This window comes from Tiliqua scincoides, chromosome 10 (genome assembly GCF_035046505.1).
Source record: "Tiliqua scincoides isolate rTilSci1 chromosome 10, rTilSci1.hap2, whole genome shotgun sequence".
Lineage (NCBI taxonomy): Eukaryota > Metazoa > Chordata > Lepidosauria > Squamata > Scincidae > Tiliqua > Tiliqua scincoides.
The window spans coordinates 8674180-8698269 of NC_089830.1; the positions used below are offsets into that span (position 1 = coordinate 8674180).

The window sequence follows — 24090 nt, forward strand, 5'->3', positions numbered from 1 at the left end:
TCCTCAGTGGGCACTGGAAACAATGCCCAATCAGCCCTCTAGATTCCCTTGCAGATGCCCAAACCGCTGGATGACTGCCCTCCCTATATGTGCCCTCCCACATATATGCGCTTGGGTTGTATGTATGTATGTATGTATGTATGTATGTATGTATGTATGTCAAGGATTCTCTCTCCCCCCTGGAAAGAAAAGACTCTAGGAGAACCAAAACGGTCGTGGAACAGTGTTTGAAGGCAGGGGACTGGGGCCAAGAGACCCACACCATCCTTTTCAAGCACGCACACCTATCCCCAGACATTTAGAATGTGAACCAGCTGAAGGGAGGGGGCAACTGTTTCCTTTTGCCTCTGTACAGGATCTTGTATATTTGGAGGTGCTTCTACAAATATTACATGCGGAGAAGCATGGTGGAGCTAGACTGGACTGGTTATTTGTTTGTGGAGGAATAAACCGTCAAATACAACGGAGTAATGAGCCAAGAAAGTGGGCCCATGATGAAAATGCTCCAGCATGCACTAAAAATGATAGTTGCCAATGTCAAGGCAGAAAACTCAGAAAGGCATCACAGAAAGGGTAAGAGGCTGACCACAGTAGTGCACAGATAAATGATCCTCTCTCTAGCTATGGTGAAACCCTGCCCAAATTTAAAACTCTGTTGTTTTTGTTGCAACAAATGAGTACCCTACCAGACTAAGACCAGAGGTAGCAGGCGTTGAAACGGAAGCAATTGCTAGCCCCTTACACAGCCATCAGAGCCTCGCACCACAGAGAGGCGGCTGGGTGGTTATCCTCCAGAACCCCTAAAGCCTTATGCACACTGGACTGAGCAGTCAGGCAGAAACCCAACAGAACCAGCGGGAGAGAAAGGAAAGAAGCAGGCTTCAGAGTCCTACTGAAAAGAGCACTCAATGTCAAGGTTCCCCCAGAAATGAAAAATGTGCTCTACCCTTTTGTGTCTCTGCACAAAAGCAACAGGTGGAAAGGGAAGCCCAGGGCTGGAAGGGAAAACTTCTGCTGGGGATCAGAGTCTGCAGAAAGCCCCACCAATCAGGATCATCTGAAGTCAAAGGCACACTGTTTTCTCGATGTGCTGCCAATTTTCTGTGCTGGCTCCTTTCCTTTGCAGTTTCATTTTTCCTCCATTCATGACGGGCCTGCAGTTTTTTTTCAGACAATTACAAATAGCCTGCAAAAATGATCTGGGCACAACCATCAAGAGAGCAGAAGCCCATTTAAATCAGGCCACGTTGAAAAGAAATATATATATATTTGGCAAACACCACCCTGGTGAAGAGAAGTGGGCAGTAAGAAGCAGCAGCCAGAAGAGGTGGCAGATGCTCTTAGGGAGCTTTCCAGCAGCCCCTGCCATCGACTTCAGGTCCTGAACTTCACTATAGCATGTCTGTCAGATGCTTTCATGTGGCAAAACGGGCACAAGAGCTGCCCAGACCAGCCAAGTGGCTCCAATATGGCTCAAGCCAGTACCTGCCAGACAGCAGCATGTCTCTTGATTTGATTCTTGATCTCAAATTTCTGCAGGCATGTTCTCCAGCCGAGTCCTTGGATGAGAGTCTCTTAAATCCAAGGGAGAGAGAGATGATCTTGATCTGCAGAAGGGTAGACTGGAACTGGCACTGGCACAAAATACACCTTCCTTTTCCTACCTTGTCAACGAGATTCAGTCTTCAGACTAGTTCGGTCCAGTCTGGAGGACCTTCAGCCACAACAATCCTGACAGATGTCAGGATCTTAGCTAGCACCAAGGGTGCCAGTTAATTCCTCTAACTTTGCCATGTCCAGAAACCCATTAAGAGTTTTCCTGTGGTCTTGCAAGGACTGCTTGAGGAGACAGGAGATGACCCATATTAGTGATGGGAACTGGAGGAAAGGATTCCGTGGCTGAAGGCGTCGGAGATCAATGCAGAACCAACTGCAAAGGTGGAAGGCATTTGGCACCCAGCAGTCCAGTGGGTAGAGTGCCACTTGGGCTGCAGCTCAGCAAAGTGGGCAGCCCACAACCTCTCAACTCCTTTATCCATGAAAACAGAGCACCTAGGAGAGGGTGGCAGCATGGGGCTCTCTCTGCCCTTGAACTCGTTCTTGCCAGCTGTGCATAGAACAGTGGTGAGAGAGCATTTTGGACCAGGAGGGCACAATAGCAGCACCATCAAGGTAGTCCAAGCCCTTGAATTTAACCCTTTTCCTCTATGTCAGTTGTGTGTCATCTTGCTCCCTACTGACATTATCTGCCTTAAGCAGAAGGACGGGAGTGTCAGATTTCACTTCTCGAAGAAGTGGATATCCTTTGGGGATCTTCTGGTCTTTCATCTCACCTGCAGCAGGTGGCAGAAGTGAGGAAAGGCTGGGTAAAGGAGCCGGTTTGGGAAAAAGAAGCCCAGTTAACCATGAAAACCTGCTAGGACAGTTTTGTCAAGTCCCAGTGATTGGTGAAAATGTGGTACTGGGCTCCTGCTTTACTAGCACCAAAAGCTCAGCTGCTCCTCCAAAGTACAACAGAGGTGAATGGATGGGGAGAGGTCATAAAAAAAGATACTGTACTCTCCAGGCTGCTACTAGTGGGTTGCTCTGGGCCTCCCCTTGAAGGGGGAAGGGGGTTCTTGACTTCTCTGCTCCAGAACACGGTCGCCTTTGTTCCACTCTCTTGGGGAAAGTCTTAAGAGACAGAGCCCCATTAAGGGCCAGAGTGAGACTTTGCTATTGGCTCCTGCCACAGTTCAGATCAGTGTGGTGGGGACAGATCCAGCTCGGCAGCTGTCACACCTGCACTCCGCGGCCATGCATCTGAATCACCTGAGCTCGCAGCGCTTGGATCCCACTCAGGATGATCTTCTGGTGCTCCAGTGAGGTGATCCCCAGGCTCAGGATATCCCTGGAAGAGAGGAATCCACCCCCCCACCCCAGACAGTGTTATCAAGGTAGCTCACCTACACCAAACGAACTACCAGCACTGGGATGGCCAGATTTAAATGGGCAAACAATGGCTTGGAAGATGTGGAACTACATCCAACAGAAGCCACAAAGCTGCCCATATAGTAACCAAGCCTTTTATTAGTAAGAGCAGCAAATCTAATCCCAGAGTGAGTCTGAAGCTGCAGCCAAAGCCAGTCAGCCAGTCCTGCCTCCCATATTCCTCTGATCCATGAGAGAGGCCCTGCAATCTGTAGCAAGCAGCAGACTCTTGGGGAAGGGGGCCAGGGAAGAGAAGGTTCACTCACTGAACTGTCATCCTGGCCACGGAATCCAGGTAGCAGTATCCAGCTGCAACAAAGCTATCCTTATACCTGCTCATGTCTATGGCATCCAGCCACTCCCCCACGGAGCTGAAGGAAGGGAAAGTGCATTCAGAGAGTGGGCTGTTAGAGTTGAGAGTCCTGGCAGCAGAGAGAGAGGAGCTGTTAGGTGACAGAGCAAGAAATCTCAAATGCCTTAATCACCGCTGAGCAACCCCATCCCTCCTCCTCATCCTCAGCGCTAGACCAGCATTTCTCAAAGTGTGCTTCCAGGAGCCTTGGGGCTCCCCAAGACCCCATTTGGGACATCCCAAGCATACAATTCAGTGGCTGCCCCCTGCCTGGTTTGCTCCTCTGTCCTTCCCGCCTCCCGCCATGAGCATGGCTCTCCTTTCTCATTTCCCTCCTGTTGCCTCCTGTTGCCTGTTTCCCTCCTTCACTGGTATTGGGCTCAATTCTACGTCACGTCACACATATACCAGCATCCTGGGGCTTCCCTAGACTCTGTGCATGGGCAGGGCTCCCCAAGCCTCCTTTCTGGAGTGTAAAGGGCTCCAGAGACTGAAAAGTTTGAGAACCGCTGCTATAGACTATCACATCTCACCAAGACCTTCTTTGCAGGAAAGTCAAGCAGCAGTCAACCATCGGGCACTGCTTTGGACAAGGAGGTTCATTGCCTGGCACTCTGACCTCCTTGACTCTGGAGCTTGAGATGGGTGAAATGGCCGTATCCAAAAACAGCAGGGATGGAGTAAGGGGGAGGGGTTAAACAGAAACAGTCACCTAGTATAGCTGAAGGCTGTGCCTGTCAATGGTTCAGGATTCTGGAGCATCTTGCCAAGGATATTGTGGACCTGTGAGAACTTGGGTCGCTCACTACAGTCTTTCTGCCAGCAACCCAACATGAGCTGGTGCAAGGCTGGCTGGCAGTTTGCAGGTGCAGGGAGCCGAAAGCCGTCCTCAATGGCCCTCAGTACCTGGAAGCAGAACGGATGCACCACCATGAAGAAAAGCAGGGCACGGCCCCTCACTGGTGGTCTTTGCAGAAAACATGGTCTGCTCCTCCTTCAATGGTGGAGTTCATGGAGTTATTGCCTGCCCAGTTTTATTGAGATCCCCCCTTTTTCCCTTCTCCACAGCCACTTACGTCCTGGTTGGACATGTCCCAGTAAGGCCTCTCTCCATAGGACATCACCTCCCACATGACAATGCCAAAGCTCCATACATCACTGGCTGAGCTGAAGCGGCGGTACTGGACTGTCTCTGGTGCCATCCACAGCGCCAAACTTTTGCCACCCTAGACATGCACAAAGAAAGGAAGACATGGAGCTTTCAAGTACAGAAGGACCAGGAACATCATTCGCACACACATGCTGACCTTGTCTGTCCCCACTGCCCTGCTCTCCTGTTGCTGGAAAGATGGCCGAAATCTAAAGCTTGATTGCTAAGGGAAAACTCTGCCCAAACTGATTGGGAATGAACTGGTGACCCAATCAGGGGTGACCCAATCAGCAGTTCAAGGGGTGGAGAGAAGGGAAGTTCTGGAATATTCAGGTGATGGTTAGCTTCTCCTGGCAGAACCATGGGTGGTATGGCAAGGAATAACAAGCAATGCACAAGCAAGCCTGCCCAGCACAATCCATATGTTGTTTGCACAGAGAACACCACAGTAGCTGGACAGCAGTAGTTTGTGTCACCCGGTGTGGGAGGTCAGCGCATCACCCCCATGGTGAACCTCCTCCTGTGCAGTGGGTGGGGCAACCCCGGTCAGTGGGTGGGGTGATGGCACCATAGCCCCTCCCACTGTTTTTTTGGCTATAACTTTTGATAGAATAGAGATATTCCAACAGGGATTGTTTCAATGCACTCTGCATGAAGTTATGCATTGAATGACATATAAAATGATGTATTATTTAAAAAATACTAAGATTTAAAAAATTTTGGCTAGTTGACTTCCTTCAGATGACTTTATCCAGCTGCTCCCAAACATTTAACCAAATAGTACCTGTAAGGTATCATGTCAAACCTCTGAGATCTAAGCGATGGCTGCAGTCTTTAGTTTCACAAAAATTATACTTGGACCACTCAAGTGCCAACTGAACTGAGAAATTGAGGTAATCATATCTACTCAGTGTCACTACAAAATCAAAGCAGGTCAGTCAGTGCCTTCCACTAACATTGAGTGTTGGGAGAGTTGGGACAGACAAAGTGTGTAATTAGTCTGCGGAACTCTTTGCCACAGATGCCTTTAAAAAGGAATTGAACAGGAAAATGAGCGCCACCCTGGTGTAGTGGTTTGGGAGGTGGACTTAGACCTGGAAAATCCAGGTTCAAATCCCCCCTCAGTCATGAAGCTTCCTGGGTGACCTTGGGCCAGTCACTTTCTCTTAGCCTCACCTAACTCACAGAGTGACAAAAAGGAGGGGAGCAGCTGTGTACACCGCCCTGAGCTCTTTGGAAGAAGTGCACTATAAAATGTGAAAAATAAATAAAAATATTGGAAAAGTCCATCACAGGTTACAAGCTATGATGGGTATATGCAACTCCTGATTTTAAAAGTAGTCTACCTCAGGATGCCAGATGCAAGGGAGGGCACCAGAATGCAGGTGACACTGTGAGACACAGGAAGCTGGATTAGATGGATTAGATGGGCCTTTGGCCTGATCCAGCGGGGCTCTTCTTATGTTCTTATGAGAGAGCAGCAGGCAAGGGGCAAGACCTTGAGAAGGGGGATGTACAAGAACACACTGCACCCAAGTTGACCTGCATTTGTTCATTCTCTAGTTTACACTCTCAGAGAACAACACCGCTGTGGAGTGATGAGTGTTTAAAGCTGTCTGCCTGTTCTCCAATCCATATAAATATAAAATAGAGGTTTTGTTTATTTGTGCTGGCAGCAAAGAAACCAGAGATACCCAGATACCCTCTGGTACCCAGAGAAGTTACACTGTTGCCAGTGCTTTACCTCTGATACCCAGCTAACAGGCCCTTTTTCAACTGGTTTCTGTATGGCAAAGTTTCTCAACCAGTGGTACTCATACCACTGGTAGTACTTGAGCTAGCTCTGTTCCAAATACTTACCAGTGTGCTGAAGACCATCTCCATCTTCCCATCCTCACATGGCCGGAAGCCGGATATTTTGCAGAGGAGGTTCCCATTCACTAGAACCTTGTGGGCTGTCAGATTCTTGTGGATGTAGCTCATCTCTGTCAGATACTTCATTCCAGAGGCAATCCCGTGCAGCATGCCAAGTAGCTGGGAAGCTGCAAGCTGCCCCTCATGCTTCTGCAAGGCAAGAGGAAGAGGAGACATATTGCCAAGGGGGCTGATACGGGCTATAAAAAACAGGACATGCTGCAGGCCTCCCACCCTATTATCCATGAAAGGCACTCACCCTCAGGAAAGAATCCAGCACCCCATTCCCCATGTACTCCATCACAGTCATCATTGTGTTCCCTACACAGAGAAACAAGAATAAGATCTCTCTTGAAAGCACTCAACGTCCTTGAAAGTAGGTCTCCCCTGGCTCTGTCTGTTGTGTCTGATCACAATGATTCTTATGCTCCCCTTATAAGCCTCTGCTTGCAGACAGTTCCATTGATGCCATACTTATAGAATCATAAAATTGGAAGTACCTACAAGGTCATGTAGTCCCACCCCCTGCCTGTAGTAGGAAATCCTCCTAGAGCCTCTCTAGCAGGTCCCTGTTGAGCCTCTGCTTGAAGGTCTCCAGTGAGGGAGAATCCACTACCTCCCTTGGCAAACTGTTCCACTGTTGAAACACCCTAACCGTCAAGGATCTGGAAGCTTCAGAAGATAACTCTGTGTATATGCAGAACTTATTATGTGTGACTGTGCAGAAACCACAAAAAAAGAATACTGAAATACAGGTCATTCCTCATCATCTGCAGATTGACTCACCGCGGATCAGAAGCCTGTGATAGAGAACCTCAGAGGACCTCCTGGACACAACCAGAGATTGCATGGGGGGCCTCCCTGTGCCTCAGAAGGCCTGCCAGAGTCTTCAGAAAGGCACTTCTAGTTTTTTGCTAAACCAGAAGTGTTTTTCTGAAAGCTTTGGCAGACCTGCTGAGGTGCAAGGAGGTTGACCTCAGAAGATCTTAGTTTGTTGAGACCACACTTCAGAAGACCTCTGGACACACTGAGAAGGCACTTCTGTTTGTGTCTAGAGCTCTTGTGAGGTCCGACTACACGGATTTCATTATCCACGGATTTCAGTATCTGTGAGGAGTTGGAGAATGAACCCCAAGACAATACTGCGAACCTACTGTGTCTGTTTAAAAAAAAAAAAGTTAAGAAAATAGAGAGCAAAGAACCAGCCTGCTTAAGTCTCTAACTGCTTATAGTCAGTGGCATAGCATGCAAGCATGCATTTTACCCAGAAGTGAGGGTAAATTGGAGGCATTCTCTTTTTCTTCCATTGCCCAGAATGGCTCGGGGGGGGGGGGTGGGGGGGTTGCATGCATGTTGCAGTGCAGCTCCCTGCAAAACTTAGTGTTTTGCACCCCCTCTAGCTACGCCACTGCTCATTGAAAGGACCTTGCAGTGAAGCGGGAAAGTATGTGCCGCAAGATTTTTTTTTAAGTCTTTCCCTTCCATTTATTTATAAGGATGTAACAGGAGGTAGACGAGGAAAAGGGGCACTTATTTCTCTTTCCTGTTCTTCAGACTCTCCCCACCCTTCCCTTGCACAGCAATAAAAATACTCCGATTCACAGTTGGCAGTGGGTTCTAGTCCTGACCCCCTAATACAGTGCAGCAGAAGAAGGTCTCAAGGGAGGGAGAAAGGAAAAAAGGTGCCCCCTTTTCTCTCCTGCTCCCCAATCAGGCTAGCTGTATTCCTGAGCAGGAGCACACCTGCTAGGGGGCTGGGGATTCACATCATTGTGGTATTGCAAGCAACCCTTACAGAATTTCTATTAAGTATTTGAGCTCAAGTCATTGGAAGAGACACGCAAAAGGAGCCGAGTCCCAGAGGCTCTGAAGGGATAATCGGATTCCTAAACAACACTGCCAGATCAGCTCCCTGCATTAACACGGCAAAACTCCACAGCGAGCAATTAAGAAAAAACAATCCGTATACTTCCAGCCTTTTCATAGGACAAATCACTTTCCTCGAATTGCCTTAAATCACCGAGTCAATTAGGCAGAGCTGCAGCCCTGGAAATCAGGCCAGGCAGCTGCTGTTTTTGGTTTGCTGGCCACAAATAAGTGTGTAATCATGCTGAAGTCACTTAATGACTATTGATCGAGAAAGAAAAGGAGTGCGGCAATAGGGGGGCTGCTTGCCTGGACCACTCTTGCTCAGAATGCAATGCCCTTCCCTCCCCCCGCTGTGTTAACAACCCACCTAACAGAGCCACCTGTGCTGTCTTGCAATCTGAGGCAAGCACAGCATTAAGGCAGAGTGTTCCTCCAACTGCTTTTTACAGGACTTTACAGTAGGGAAGGATGTGCCTGGAACATCAAGTGCAGTATTGGTGCCTCCTTCCTCTGTGCAAAAGTCAATGGTCCCTTGCATGGTGTGGAGGCGGGGAAAGAGAATCTGGAGGTCCTTAATCCTGGCATCCCCAGATCCAAGGCACCGGCTAGTCTATGCTGTGCATTCTAAGAGCAGGGCCTAGGAGAGGGGGGTTAAGGGGGTAATTTGTACCCAGGCCCAGGGTCAAAAAGGGGCCCAGGAGCCAAAGAAGTGGGCCCAGAAATTTCCTGAGATCTCACAATTTCCTATCTACTCAGACTTGTCGCCCACAGGGCATGCTGGCAACACTACCACAACTAGAGATGTTGGCGATACTACTGATGCCACATGGGTTGGTAGACATGGGCTCCAAAGACTTTTCTAGCTGTCTCTACCCTCCTCCCAACTGTTTTGCCCCTCCCTGCCCCTATTCTGCTCGCCCATCACCACTCTCCCCCCCGATCTGTTTCACCCCTCCCCCTTTGCAAAGGGGCCCAAAAGAAACTTTGTACCCCCTGATAAAATTCCTCTCAGAGACCCTGCCTAAGAGGGCACCAAACTCATACTCTCCAAGGGGCAGAGTCTGCCGAATGTACCTCTGGTAATGACTCCCTCCAGCCGCAGGATGTTGGAGTGGTCGAACTGCCCCATGGTGCTGGCCTCCCTGAGGAAGGTGCGCTTCTGCTTCTCTGAGTAGCCCATGTGCAGGGTCTTAATGGCCACGGGCAGCTCTCGCTTGCTGGGCAGTTTCAGGCATCCTTGGCAGACCTCTCCGAATTCTCCTGGACAAAAGGGAGAGGGGTTAAAACCCAAGTATCTGATGCTGTATATTAAAAAAGGCAAGAATGTGGCAAGAGGACTGATTCTCATAGAAGAAAGGGGACCATTAACCAAGGTGTGGTCCTCCTCAGCTCCTCCCACCTTCCCGCACAAGATTCTCTTGGGCAAAATGTTTTAGAAGTGAAGAAGAATTGATGAATCAAGGTTTTCACAGTGCATTTGATGAGAGCATTTGATGAGGAGAGGCAGAGCACTGCTGTTTTGGGAGATCTGTTCCCTTCTATAATGAGCCCCCCTCCGTGATGGGAGCCCCCCTCCTGTCTTCTTTCCCCTAGGGACAAGTATCTGCAGAGGGGCCCTCACTTCCGTGGAAATGGGAATACAGGGGAACCCCTATCTCTGTGCCTCCCCCACGTCCCCTGTGCATCTATTAACGTTGTTTATTTGCTTACGGATGTGAAAATATCCTTCCCTTCACAGGTCGGTATAAGCACAAAAGCTTACAGCGTGATGTGGAGGCAGGCCACAGGCAACCTGAATGCTTGAAGAGACTAGATCAAACGCTAACAGGAAGCAGGTAACTATGTGGCTCTCAGAAATAATGTTGACCGAGCTCCTTTTTGCATCACAAGTAATATAAAGGTAAATACAGTCAGTTCTCATTATCTGCAAGGTTAATGAGTTAGGTTCCTGGAAAAGCTAGTGGATGAAAACTTGAATTAGCGGATACCGAATCAGTGAGCCTATGGGGGAAATGGGGTTTGGTTCCAGGGAGCCCTCTTCACCATACACTCTATTAACTTTATGAACCTGAATCTTTACTTAAAGTCTATGGGGCTGGGTGATAGTAAGGGCTCATCAACACCTGAAGTTTCCTCCTCTGTGCTGTCTAACCCTCATTGAAGCTTGCTGGCCCGTGAAACCCCAGAGTTCAGCAGTGGGGAGGGGGTTGCTTCACCCTTCTTCCTCCTCCACCTGTCACTTGGCTCCTTTCCTGGGCTTGCCCAGCCCCAGAACAGTCCTCAAGTGGTCATCCAGAGCCTCTCATCATCAGCCTCTCATCATTGCCTGGGTTGTGAAGGTTCAGCTGGAGTCCCCAAGAGGTGGGGCAAGTCTAGAAGTGGACACAAATGTGTCCAGCGATTCTCCAGGTGCCAATCCCAATGCCCATTCAATGCGGAAAATTGACCCAATCCAGACAATTTACTAAAAAATGAGTATAATTGGTTGGACACAATTACTGCAACCCTCTCTCCCTTCTGCTATATATAGTGCTGTATACTGTCTCTTCCTCTCCCCCTTGCATAGCAACGGGGCTTCCTTCTGCTCACAAGGAGACCACTAACTCTTCTCCTCTCGCAACCTCTATTGTCCCCACCAGCCTGCCTACCTGCAGCTGTGCTGAGCCCCCCCCCCGCATTGGCACAGACTTTACAGAAAATGAGAAGTCACAGATAATGAAAGGAAGGTGGCAATTCTGCCCCTCGAAGATAAGCAAATTCGCAGATAGTGAATTTGCATATAAAGAGAACTGACTGTAAGAAAGGTGCAAGCATTATTACTAGGTATAAACTGATAATTCACTGGATTAAGACATCAGTTTAATGTTCATGGTGAGCAGACAACTCTTCCATAAGTAAGTTTGGCCACTCCTATAATAGGACAACAATCACAAATAGTCTGTACTCTTTGTGCATATGCAACAAGAGGTACCTGGTTCCCAGAAGTAAGGCCAGGGCACAATCCTAGCAGTGAGAGGCGTGGCCCAACTTTTTGGATACAAGCAATTGTTTCAAGAGAAAATTCTATCCAAGCCCTGCCCTCCTGAGGCTCCCCAATAGTGTAATAAGGGCAAGCCTGGCTGCTTCTGATTTACCAGGAAGGAGGAAATTATATTTCTATCCTGCTCTTCAGACAGACATCAGTTCCCAAAGCAGTTCACAATCAAACAAAACATGAAGCAGACCCCACTGCCCTTAGACTTACAAGCTGAAAAGACAAGACAGTGAAGGGAAGGGAAAAGATATGGGGGAGTATCAATTTGGCAAGGCCAGAAAAGACGTGAGCAGCTGTCAACAGGGTATTCTGTCTAGTTGAGGTCAGGCTCATCATCTTCCCTTGCAGGTAACAGTGGGTAATGTAATGCATGGGGTTAGCATCTGTGGATGCTGAGCCTGTGGCTGGAGGGCCTCAGAAGTAGCTTCCAGTTGCGTCCAGGAGGTATTCTGAGGTGTGGGGAGGCCATGTGTGACCTCTGGAGGGCTGGGAACAGCCTGCAGGTATGGAATTGCAGTGCTACCTGCCACCGCCCCCTCTGGAGGATGTCATTATCCGCAAAATGCAGTATCCACAGGGTGGTGGTCCTGAAACAGATCACCCAATACTAAGGGTCCACTGTATTCTTGGGTAGACAGAGGTGGGATGTTGGGACAGACCCAACAGCCCTTCTTTCCCTGATCAGTGTCAGAGGTCAGCCAGTCTTTCTCCTTCACTTTTGCAGTCAAAAGACAATAAGGCCTTGGAACTCCTGGCAGCAGCAAACGCTGTGACATCTACTGGTCCAAGGGGCTCCTGGCTGGTGTGCATCTGATTCCCGGGCAGGCATGCTGAACTGACAAGGTGAGAGAAGGAATAGGAAAGAAAGGCAGTCATTGTCCTCCCTGCCTCCTTGCTGCTTCTGGAAGTCAATCTTCAGCTTGCAAGCTCTGAGAGGCTCCCTAAGGGCAAGAAACACTGATGGTCAGCACTCACCTGTCCCAATGATCCTTTCAATCTTGACACTGGAGTTATCCAGTTCTTTGACAAAGAGGTACACAGCTTGCAGGGGGTCTTCACAGGTCTCTGGGTCCATGAATGTTCTACGGGTTGGAATCTTGACTGCAGTGGGAGAAACAAAAGGACAGCAATGAGGACTCTGAGCCAGTTGCAGAGCAGCAATACCCCCCTCCCAGCAGGATCGAGAAGTGAACCCCCCCCCAGCAGAATCTGAGACAGACAAAGCTTTTGGCCCCTCTTGTTCCTAAACGTCTCCTCTGTCACGGAAGCCAGACTTTCATGTCCAACCCCATTGTTGTCTGCCCCAAGATAAAAAGGATTGTGACCTAATCTGTTAAAAATATCTTAGCTGATGCAAAGAAAGACTTGGCAGCCACAGGCTGATCCACCCAGTTCAGAAAAGAACACACCACTTTGTGGTAGCAAAAAGATACAGTCAGCTTAACTGAACATCTTTCTTTCCTTACTTGAACAATGTCTCTGCTGTGCACATCAACAGATATTAAATTTAGAGTCCTTGCTTTGATAGATAAGACTGAATATGCCTTTAATCACATTATTTTGGCCTGGCGTGTTCAACTGTTGAGAATCCCACCCACCCACTCTGCCTGATTTGGAATCAGGACCAGGGAGGGGGTACTTTAACTGTGGTTCTGAGCTGGACCAGAAACCCCTCCCCCAAGGGTGTGTGTGTGTGGGTGCCAGAGCCACTGACATGATTAAAGTCATATTAGTTTGACCCAAAGTAATGTAAGTTATACCACTTGCTTTGAGTTCACACTTGTGAGTTTCTGTAGGAAGATATTTTACATCCTTTGCCCCTGGACACTTCAATATCCAATTCACACTGGGTATAGCTTTAGGAAAAGGAAGCTTTAGGAGAGGCAAGAAATAATGCCATTGGTCTAACCTAGTCTTGGTTGCTCAAACTAAAAATAGCTCCAATTTTCTAAACTGGACACTCTGAGCTGGTCTGGAATGTGATAGGGACTCCCTGGCTGTTTCCACCCATCTCCCAAGAAGAAGAAAGCCAGCTTTGCTATGTCTCAAGGGCTGGGCATGGCTCCTATAGATATGTACCCTTCTGTTTGCTCTGGAGGTGAGATAGGCTGTGGGATCCAAGCCAAATCTATTGTATTTCTCTAGTCTGTTTGCTCTTTTGCTTTCTGCACCTTAGCCTTCATATTACATTAGTGAGCTTATGTACAGTGCAGAATATGCAGACTGGGAACAGCAGCAACCTGCAGTTGACTCACAGGAGCCAAGGGTGACAAGACTTCTGGACCGAGGCTGAAGAACCAGGAAAACCCCTCCCACTTTTTCCATGGCACTAGTAGGGGACCATCTGCCATCTCTCTCCACTCCGCACGCCAAAGCTGCTCGCTGCAGCTCGGAAGTCATCAAAGATTGCACAGAGAAAGAGGGATATGAAAGCAGAGCCCTGCTGGCAACATAAGCCAGGATCCGGCTGCCTTGGAGACACTCCAGGGAGAGGAAGAGGCCTTAAAAGAGCAGGTGGATGAAATGTGCTCATCATTCTTGACATCTGAATTTCCCCCGACCGCCATGGTCTGCTAAATCATCTTCCCTGCTTGAGATGTGTCCAAGCCAGGGAGGGAGAAGAGCTGACAGGCATTGCACCTGGGAAGCAGAAGCATCGCCACTAACTGCTTTATGTTGCTGACCTCCCCAGTCATCCGGGGCAATGCCTGCAGGAAGGTTGGGGGGGGGGGTGCCAAGCTAGCTGCTGAAACTCTGAGAGAGAGGCTGCTGTCCCCTCACTGTGCTGAATTGGCCTTCTCAGAGACAAGCACTACTGGAGGAAGCCTCTGCTGAGAAAGGTGTCCTTTTGTTTATAACTTCAGGACAGGGAAAGGGGAAGAGAACCCTCCCACAACCTCCACTCACAATGGAAGTAGAGCTCCTCATCTCCATCCTGGCTGGCCTTGCTGTATCCACACTGCCTGCAATAAGAATGAACCCCCACATTAGGCCTTAGCAAACAGGTCATCAACTCTAAGCCCAGTGCACGCCTCTAGACCAGTGGTTCCCAAACTGTGAGTCAGGACCCACCAGTGGGTCACGACCCAATTTTTGGTGGATTGCAAAACTGACAAACTGGTAGCCGACAAGGGAAATGTATTGAACCCTATGGAAACTGAAATGGAGCAGCACATGCGCATTTACTCATGAGTAAGCAAACGTGCCTTGGTCCACTTCATAGGGTAGGCCCAAGGACATGCAAGGTCACCAGAATGGTCCTGATCCAATGAACTCAGGCCTCAACAAAATCCCCCCTCCTCCAAGCTGACAAGAAAAATATACTGAGCCCTATAGAAAGTGAAGCTGAGCCATGCGTGTCCATTTACTCATGAGTAGGCTTCACCTCTTATCAAAGGCCAGGCGAAGGGGAATGCAAGCCACCAGAATGGTTCCAATCCAATGAATGTGGAGCTCTACAAATACTCTAGAACACTGGCTCTCACACATTTAGGACTGGGACCTGCTGTCTAGAATGAGAATCTGTCAGGACCCGCCTGAAGTGATGTCATGACCAGAAGTGACATCATCCTGCTGATGAAAATTTTTAACAATCCTAGGCTGCAACCCACACTTACCCAGGAGTAAGTCCCATTGACTATTATTGTTAAAAGAATATACAGAGTAGCTTGTTAAAAGTCCAGGTCAGTAAAATTTCCCCAAATGCAGTAACATATTATGGAAGCATCAAGTCAAATATATGAAAAATAAAATATTGAAATGAATGGGGACCCACCTGAAACTGGCTTGCGACCCAGCTAGTGGGTCATGACTCACAGTTTGAGAAACACTGCTCTAGAAGGTGGTCCCCATCCCCCACCATGGTAACAAGGATAAAAACAGAGGCTTGAATGGCTGGTAAAGTAAAACTTTTTCTTTTTAGTCTTGTAAAGCTAGGTGGGTCCCAAGAGAGTGTCATTTTAAAAAGTGGTTCCCAGTAATAAAATGTTGGGGAACAAATGTTCTGGACCAGTGATTCCCAACCTGGGGTACGTGTACCCCAAGGGGTACTTGCCAGGACCTCCAGGGGTACTCAAAAAAGAATTTAAAAATGGAGGAAAAAGACAGGTCTGTATTAGAATACCCTGAACCCTTGAACAGGCAAGGCAGGAACCCGAACCCTACCCCTGGCACTGTGAAAGCCCCACCAACTGCTAGTGTTTGGTCATCAAATTGTTAATTACACAGGCCTACAAAATTGAGGGTCAGAAAAGTTTTTCCCAAACTTTATGGTGGTTTGATATGAATTTGGGGTGCCGATTCCAAAAATGGCATCCGTTTTGCCTTATCACGTCTAGTTTTGGTTATACAGTATAGCCCAGGGGTGCTCAATAGGTAGATCGCGATCTACCGGTAGATCGCGAGGCAAAATGAGTAGATCGCGGAGTGCCGACCCCCCCCCTTCAGGTGCCTCTGGGAGGAAACGCCGGGAGTAAGGCCCATTGTACTCAATGGGCCTTACTCCCAGGTAAGTGTGGCTAGGATTGCAGCCTCACAGCCTAATCCTAGGCATGTCTACTCAGGAGTAAGTCCTGTTATACTCAGTGGGGCTCAAGGTACACCAACATACATTGTACACATAAATGTTATATGTTATGATGGCGTGAACATTGTAAAAAAAAACTCTTGGTAGATCTCCAGGCCTTGCTGGGTTTCAAAGTAGCTCTCGAGCCAAAAAAGTGTGAGCACCCCTGGTATAGCCTCTTCCTCTAACCATGAGGAAGCCATGGTGTAGACTTCCTCATGAGGAAGCTGCTTGAACCATTCACTAAAGAGGCTATGCTCTGTCTCCAAAACTAGACGTGATAGGGTAAAACGGATGCCATTTTTGAATCGGCACCCCAAATATACCCAGGAATTGGTGTAACGTTTAAGGAAGCAAAATGTGTGTTGGCCTGTGTTATCAGATATGGATCATTAGTTGAAAACATAATTTAAAATAACAGCAACTATATTAATTACAAACAGTTTGCTAATATGAGGGGTACAATTTATGGAAATGGACTGCCAAGGAATACGCAAGTGAAAAAACATTGGGAACATGTTCGAGATGACTCAGAGGCTGAGGCCAGAACAGGCACTTCTTCTGGCCTGCAACTCAACCCAGCTCTCTTTGGGTTTCAGGACTCCAGATCATTGCCATCCTTAGTTCATCTGTACATTCTGTGCATTTTGCAAGGCACTGAGATGGCACCCAGCCCATCCAAATACTGCATTCTGTTTCCTCATTCCTCTCCTGAGTTTTTCAGGCCTGATTTGCAGGGTCTTTTTTTTTTTTTTTTTTTTGCTAAATACTATGAACATAATTGTAGCACCCTCCTGTCTAGTGTGGACAGACACTACCATTCACAAACACACACACCCTGCTGGTGGTTTTGGGAATGAGCAAAGTGGGGTGAGAATACCCATGTCCAAGCAGGAACAATCGCCATCTCCCCTGTACTGACACAACTTGCTGCTGGTGAAAGGTGAAGCAGCTTGGGTGTAGGTTTTCATCGTGAAACCAGAAATGGCTTTTTATAATAGTTTGGAGGCATGGGGAGGCCTGCAGAAGGGGGTCACAGATTCCCCGGAGAGCCACAGCAACCCCCCCAGGTAAGTTTTTTAAAAACCCTTTAATCCCAAATGGTGGTGCTATCATGGTGATCACATCACCGCCCCCTCCCCTCCCCTCCCCTGCAAGCACATATAGCATCCCAAACCATCCCTGAGAATTTTGGAACCACTGCCTTAACATGTGCTTGGCTGAGGCCAGAACCCTTAAAGAGCCCTTGTCTGGGTTCTGTGTTTTGCTTCAGGGGGCCAGATAGCAGGACTCGACACCAACACTACATTCTAGCAGCTTCTCATATGGAATATATCTGATCAAAATATATTTATCACTCAGCAAAAACGGGGGGGGGGGTGTTGCAACTGGGGACAAGCTCACCTTCGCCAGATCATTATGCCAAGTACCATGGAAACCAGTACAATCAGCCCAGCGATCGACACAACAACAACCACAACCACGGGGCTCTGTTCGCTCGAAGCTACAGTTACAGCTGAGATGGGGGACAGAAAGGACTGGTGTTAAGAGTCATGGAAACCGAGGTTTAAGCATACAGCACTGCTGATGTTTCTTGATCCAGGGCTAAATTGTGGTGCCAAAGCTGTCATGCACACCACCACCAGCTCCCACTCTTCATTACAAAGTGTGACCGTCTCCCATATCACCCAGGCTAGGCATGCATCTTTGTCTGCACAAATGTATGCAGAAAGTTCCCCTCCCACCCACCTACCCCCAGTAAACTTTTGGGTGGTTTTAAGAAGTTCGGGTCTCAGTTTTAAATCCTCCAGCCTCATCAAGTTCTCTTCAGCACCCAGTGAAAGAATCCAATGGGGCCTTCACCATCCCACCATAGCAAGCTCCTCGGCTTTCCTAGCTCCACCAACTGGGCCCAAATTTGTTTCATTTCTCTGATAAGCCAAAGGACTTGAAGTGGAAATTAAAGTGGGCCAGTGTAGAACCCTTCTGTGTTCCTTGAAGCACCACAGAATGGAATGCTGCTGAATGAACTCCCTTCTTTGGTTTCAGGTTCTTCAGAAGGGACACTTGCTTGTCAACAGCTACACAAGACTGTCCCCTTTTGTTTTACAAGATCAGATTAAAACTGAGGCCTAGTTGGAAAGAGAGAAGCTGAGAATCCAGGTCCTGGAAAGCCTGATGTTCAGCCAGAGGTGGAAAAATTAACTATTTCCTCATGTAGTGAATTGAGAATGAGACTGTCCTGGACTTTCTGTAATAAGAAGGCAAAGTCCTGGAAGAGGTGAGAGTCCATGAATGCATTGGCCACCTGCATAAGATTTGCCTCTGTAACCCTAAGCCAAGCTGAGCCACCTCCACCTTCCAAGGTAAGTTGAACCTTGCAATCAAAATCATCTGTGTAAGATCATTGCTATAGTTATTGGTCCAAGAAGAGGTCCCAGACAGTGATGTCACGGGGGGGGGGGTGCAGACTGCACCAGGTGACACCCTTGGATGGGTGACACCCTGGGGGGGGGGGGAGTTGACACCACTAGTGGTTAAAATTTTGTAAACCTTTTGAAATTTATGAATAAGACCATCGTATTATATCATTGGAAATGTAATTTCATTCAGAATGTAATGAAACAAAACCATTGAAATATTTGCTTTCTATCAAATGGTATGGTCAATTAACCAGAAAGTATCTTAGGTAACAAAAAGTGGATTTCCTTAACTCAAAACTGACCAATGAGATTGATTGCTCTGAGAGCCAATGAAGTGTTATTATGACACTGCATGGAACCAATCAGGTGTTAGTATGAGCCAGCTCTCAATTCCATGTATCAGAACTTACTAGCCCTTATTCAGTTATGTGAGGGTCATCAAGTTGGCCACTGCTGTTTTGTTGGTTTCTGATTTGTTGGGTGACCTGTACTGATAAAATAAAGTGAATGGGGGTGACACCAACCCTAGTGATGCCACTGCATTTAGGTTTTGCATACAATATTGTAATTTATTCTGTATGGTCTGGAAAGGGAGGGGGTCCATCATAGGGGTGACGCACTGAGCTCTTGCACCAAGTGACGAAAACCGTAGTGACCCCAGGCAGGAGTTTCTACACCCACATCTACACACACAGCAGCAGCAGCAGCAGCAGCAGCAGCAAACAGACCAACTCAAGCCGTTGAGGGCTTGCAGAACTGGTAATGGATTCCAGCATCGGCTTCAAATGGCGCAAATTCATAGCAGGCAAAAAGGCCACAGACGCAATCATGAGATTCAATTCACAGCTGTCCGGGGGCTTCAGATCCAGCCTCCTTTCTTTTCGATAAGGCAAACGTATTTTCCTCTAGCTCTGAAAAAAAAAAAACTCCTCTCCCGATATCCAACAGTTCTTTATTGCCTTTATGGCCATTTACATTTTAATCCCATTTTGGAAGCAAGAGCCTGTGCGATCAGGTGAAAGGGCAAGATAGAAGAGGTGTGGGCAAGCGGCAAACTGTCTGCTTTCCGCCACCATGCAGCCTTGCCGCCGATTAAGCGGCATTAAGGACATGCTCCTGTTTGGAAGGGGAGATATTAAAACGTACGGCTTGCCGAGTGGTTTTCCTTCAACACTTTAATACCTGCCTCTCTGGCTTTTGCAAACAGCTACATTCTATAAGAAATTTCTTATTTGATTCAATTCATTCTGAAACCGTCTTGTGTGGCAAATGGATGCAATTTAAAGCCCCGTTAAACACAATCTGTAAAATTCATACTGAGTCCATCACCTCAGCGCTTTCATTTCCAGCCGGGCAGGGTTATTAAGCAAGCTGAAACCCGACCGTCTTGCCAAGCTCCCTCCCGGTTAGCTGGTGAAATGAGATACTTCAAACGGAAGCTGTGGAAAAGACAGCAGCCCGGGCAAAGGGCAGGGAGCCAGGCAGAGCTGCTTGAATAGATGAATGACAGGTGGCAGGAAGCAGCCATCAGCCTTTGGGGAACCACATTCCAGCCAAGGCTCATTCCCAAGCACGAAAAAAGTCTCCAGTCTAGATCCTAGGAAGGAAGAGGATGCTAGACAGCACCTCAAGGTCTCTGGCACCCGACAGAGGCCTTCACTTGGTGAGCAGCACCCCTAGTAGAGCCAGGATGGTGTAGTGCTTCTGGAGTTGGACTTAGACCTGGAAGATCCCGTTTCTAAACCCTGCCCAGTCACAAAGCTTCCTGGGTGACTTTGCACTATCTCTCAGCCTCACCTCCAGCCTCCAGCCTCACCCTGTCCCTGTGAGGACAGGGTTGTTATGAGGACAAAGGAGGGAACAGTACACCACCCTTAGCTCTTTGGAGGAGAAAGGGTGGCATAAAATGAGAGAGACAGAGGGAAGGACAGATAGGAGTGTCATCTTTAAAGGACTCTGATGTATAAATTCAATGCATATTATCCTATCACCTATATATTCTTCTTCTTCTTGCCCCTCCATGCTGCAGATGGGACAACCTACGAGGGTGGTGGGTGGCAAACAATAGAGGGATGGCCATCACCACCTCATCTTACTTGTGAGCTGCTCTGGGGCATGTGGTGGTTCCTATCAAGAGAGAGCAATTATAAAGTTCTTATGATGGATGTGCCACAGGAAAGGCCATAGATAAAAAGAAAGCTTCAGCTACTCAGGGTTGCAGACCCAACAGCAGCTCCTACCAGGTGGCTAGACCAGTACATGCATAGACCATTCCTCCAGTCACTTCCCTCTCCAAGGAAAGATTGTAAAAGGCACAGACTGTAATTACACAGACTGTCACAGCAGCCCTCCTCTTTGGGCGCTTCCAAGTCTTGCTGGAGCAAACTCACTCTCCCCCAGTGTTTCCACCTCAATGCTGGGGCTGTAGCTTCTGCGGTCCTGGGATGTGGAAGACAGTAGCTGAACCTGGAACACATAGAGGGTGCTGGGCTTGAGGTTGCCCACGGTGACTGCAGGGGAGGTGGTCTTTACAGTGGAGTAGCTTTCATCTTTCTGGTCCTACAAAACAACCAGAGATTCAAATGAAAGGGAGAACTTCTCCACAAGTCTCATAAGAAGTGACCAGTTCATTAATCTATCTGGTTTTATTGCCTTAGAATAGGTAGCTAAGAAGGGAGGAGGTCCTTAATGAGGCCTTGCTGGGAGTTGGTACTCAAGCATACCTAAGCATTGTCAAGCTCCCCTCCCAACATATCCTCTCAAGATGCTCAATCTGAGGCATCACACAGAATGAAATTTCTTCATCAGAAATGGGTGTGCTAGGGTCAGCCCCACCAATTCACAAGGCCAACTGAGGCAGTCACATCAGGCAGAGAATTCGTAGAGGGAGACCACCTGCCTCTAACCATCCACCCATGTCCACATCTGATGCTCTAGCTCTGCGGTTCCCAAACTGTGCCCTGCGGCACCTGAGGGCACCACAATACACTCACAGAGACACTGTGGGATGTCCCCTGTCACCTCTCCTACTGGCTCTTCCAAGTGCCGCATGAAATCCTGCAAGTTCCATGATGGTGGTGCCCAAATCTTGTGAGATTTGGGTGTCACCATTTTGGATCTTGTGATTGTGCACCATCTTGAATCTCACAAGATTTGGGTGTCACCATCATGGAACTCACAAGATTGAATGAGATCCAAGATGGCAGCACCTGGTTGAGTGAGAAGAGGAGGCTATGGGGGCACTGTGACACTGGTAAGTTTGGGACCACTGCTCTAGCCCATCACTCTCCTCTCCTCCCTCTTCTTCCACTCCATCCCCTTCTTCCTATTCAAATTCAGGAAACAGGAGGAGGAGTAGCAGAGGTGGCGGCAGGGCAGTAAGGGGAGGGTAGCATTTGGCATAGCAGCTCAGGCACCGAGATATAATGGACTGAGCTTTGGCCAGAATCAAACAAAAATTGAATCCCTGGCTGCCTGGCGAGAGACACCCTGTTAGGTGGTGATGTTCCCCTGGACATCACCAAGAAAAATGAATGGCCCACAGCTCAACATCGAAATGGGGAACGTCTGAGCACCAGACTGCTCCCCACTTTCCCCAAGTTCTGAACAGGAAGAAATTTGCCTAAGAAGATCACTTCCACTGCTATAGAACCACATTACATGATGGAGATTCTAGGAAAGAAAGCTTCTGTTCGCACAAAAATGACTCAAAATATGTAAGAGTCACCTTGATGCAATCGCCCTGGACAGGTTCTCTCCAACTGTCTCACAAGTGGCAAACTCTTACTGAAATGAGCAGCTCAAGCATGGTGTTGGGGGATCCCACCTTTCATACCTCAAGGCAAAGGTGGAAAGACCACACAGAACCCCCCCCCCCCCAGGAAGGAGCTGTTACCTTCTCATAGAATTTGATTTCATATTCAGTGATGTTGGTGGTGCTTGGATAGCTGGCCTCCTGCCAAGACAAAGAGATGCTCTTCTGCTCAATTCTGTCAGCACGGATGTCAGCGACAAGACTCTGGGCTGGAAAGGCAAAGAGAGAAGACAGGCTGGTCATCAGCATCTTGGTCTTGGCACTGCTGCCTCCTCCCATTACTCACAATTGTCAGACCCTGTAGGACTCAACTCCTGAGCGGGTCACTTCACAGCACAGGTGCAGCAAAGCTCTTACTAGGGCATGAGGACACACATACACACCCTTCCTATACCCCTCCCCCCCCCAATCGAAGGCTGCAAGACATTTGGTAAATGAAACTGGGAGTGAGCTGAACAGCCAAGTAAATTAAGCTCAGTGCCCTGGAGTTCCATTTCCACCGATTCCCGAAGCTCTAGCAAAACAGTTCCTCTGTACTTATTATTAATAACAGTACTTTGCATTTGCACAGAACTTTTGAGGGTGCACAATGTACACAGATGTTGCCTTTGTGTAAGTCCCTCCAACAACCCTGTAGGGTGAGCATTATCCCCAAATTGCAGCTGGAGAGCCGAGACCGGAAAGAGTGCCTTGCCAAAGGTCACCTGGCGAGTTTGTGGCAGAGGCAAGATTCAAACTAGGGCGTTCTTGAGTTGCAGCTCCGTTTCTCAGCCACTGTGCCTCCCCAGCTCTCCGCTCCCACTGCTTTTAGGCAGCGTGAGAAAAGAGAACACAAATCAGGCCACCCACACAAGCCCACCTCTCTCTTTGCCGCTACTACTAATAAATCATGTTGGGTGCCAATCAAAGTCAGTTCTGGGGTGGGTGGAAAAAAGACAGATTCAGCCACTTCCAATCTAATAAGCAGGACCACATGCTGAAGACTCAGCTAGAAAGCGGAAACTATGCAGGAGCTTTAAATAAAAAAAAGAAAGGAAAAAAACAGAGAAGGGAGTAGAACAACCATTCAGGTTTTCGAGCCACTCATGCTGTGATTAAAGTGCGCTTTCATTAATATTTTAAACTCCCCCCAACTATGCCTGAATTCTGGAAAAGCAAACATTAAATTATTCACCATTTGGTGTGATTTTATAAACTCCAGCTCACTGGGCCATGAGGCTCTCCTTAATTAACAAGTCTACCAGGAGGACGGCAGGAACAATCACAGTGAGCTCTGCGCTTGTGGCAAAGGAAAAGAGCCAAGCAATGAGTGCAGCTGGGAGTCAGGGGAAGGAGGACGCCTTCTCCTTCCAGGCTACGATGTAAGGGACGCCACACACACACAAACACACATGCTTCATCGCAAGCATCTATACGCTGCTATTCCATTGTGTGTACATGTCTTTACAACACCCTCTTTCAAGGAAAGGCTCTGGGGTCTTCCGATGCCATTCAGGGGACTTGAATTGATGGTTCAGAACTCTATAGGTGAGCCTCTCTCTTTGCTTTTGACTTTTTTTTTTTTTTAAGATTTGCCAAGAACTAGGTCAGAGCATTTGGTCAGGCACTGAAGTCCCAGTGTTACTGGAAATCTAGCTCAGCTACCTCTTCTGATTCTCTTTGCTGGAGGTTCACCATGTTTGTCTACCATTATAAGGGCCAGGAACTGCTCCTTTAACAGTAGTTGGGATTAACTGGGATGCAAAAATCTTCCCCGGGGACAGAAATTCTGTAGGTGCATAGAATTCATAGATTCCTGGTCACTGGCATACCTGGGGAGGAGTCAAGCTGGGCAAATTCCCAGGGGCACCATTTCTGGGGGAGTGGCACATTTCTCACTCCCCTACTGCTTTTCTTGCCCCCAACTGGAGGCCTTCTAAGGGCCTTAAAATATCACTTCCGGTTTTCAGGGCTTCCAGAGGGCCTTTAGGAGTCATTTCTGGTTTTTGGTTGAAAACCAG

At 48.1% G+C, this 24090-nt stretch overlaps 1 protein-coding gene across 5 annotated transcripts in view; it reads right to left on the bottom strand.

Moving 5' to 3' along the window:
* Positions 1–2775: 2775 nt before the first annotated feature.
* Positions 2776–24090, bottom strand: part of EPHA10 (EPH receptor A10) — a 47390-nt gene continuing 26075 nt past the window's right edge. The window contains exons 5-17 of one of the 5 annotated variants that reach the window (XM_066638466.1): positions 22172–22299; positions 20663–20835; positions 18162–18178; positions 17258–17369; positions 14197–14252; positions 12265–12390; positions 9330–9515; positions 6646–6707; positions 6333–6536; positions 4399–4548; positions 4035–4228; positions 3237–3374; positions 2776–2890 (exon numbers count right to left, since the gene is read on the bottom strand). In XM_066638466.1, the coding sequence (XP_066494563.1) occupies positions 2776–2890; positions 3237–3374; positions 4035–4228; positions 4399–4548; positions 6333–6536; positions 6646–6707; positions 9330–9515; positions 12265–12390; positions 14197–14252; positions 17258–17369; positions 18162–18178; positions 20663–20835; positions 22172–22299 (1661 nt within the window). Of the gene's footprint in view, positions 2891–3236; positions 3424–4034; positions 4229–4398; positions 4549–6332; positions 6537–6645; positions 6708–9329; positions 9516–12264; positions 12391–14186; positions 14253–17257; positions 17370–18161; positions 18179–20662; positions 20836–22171; positions 22300–24090 lie in introns of all 5 variants that reach the window. The other 4 variants (XM_066638465.1, XM_066638469.1, XM_066638468.1 and 1 more) reach the window with 4 other exon arrangements.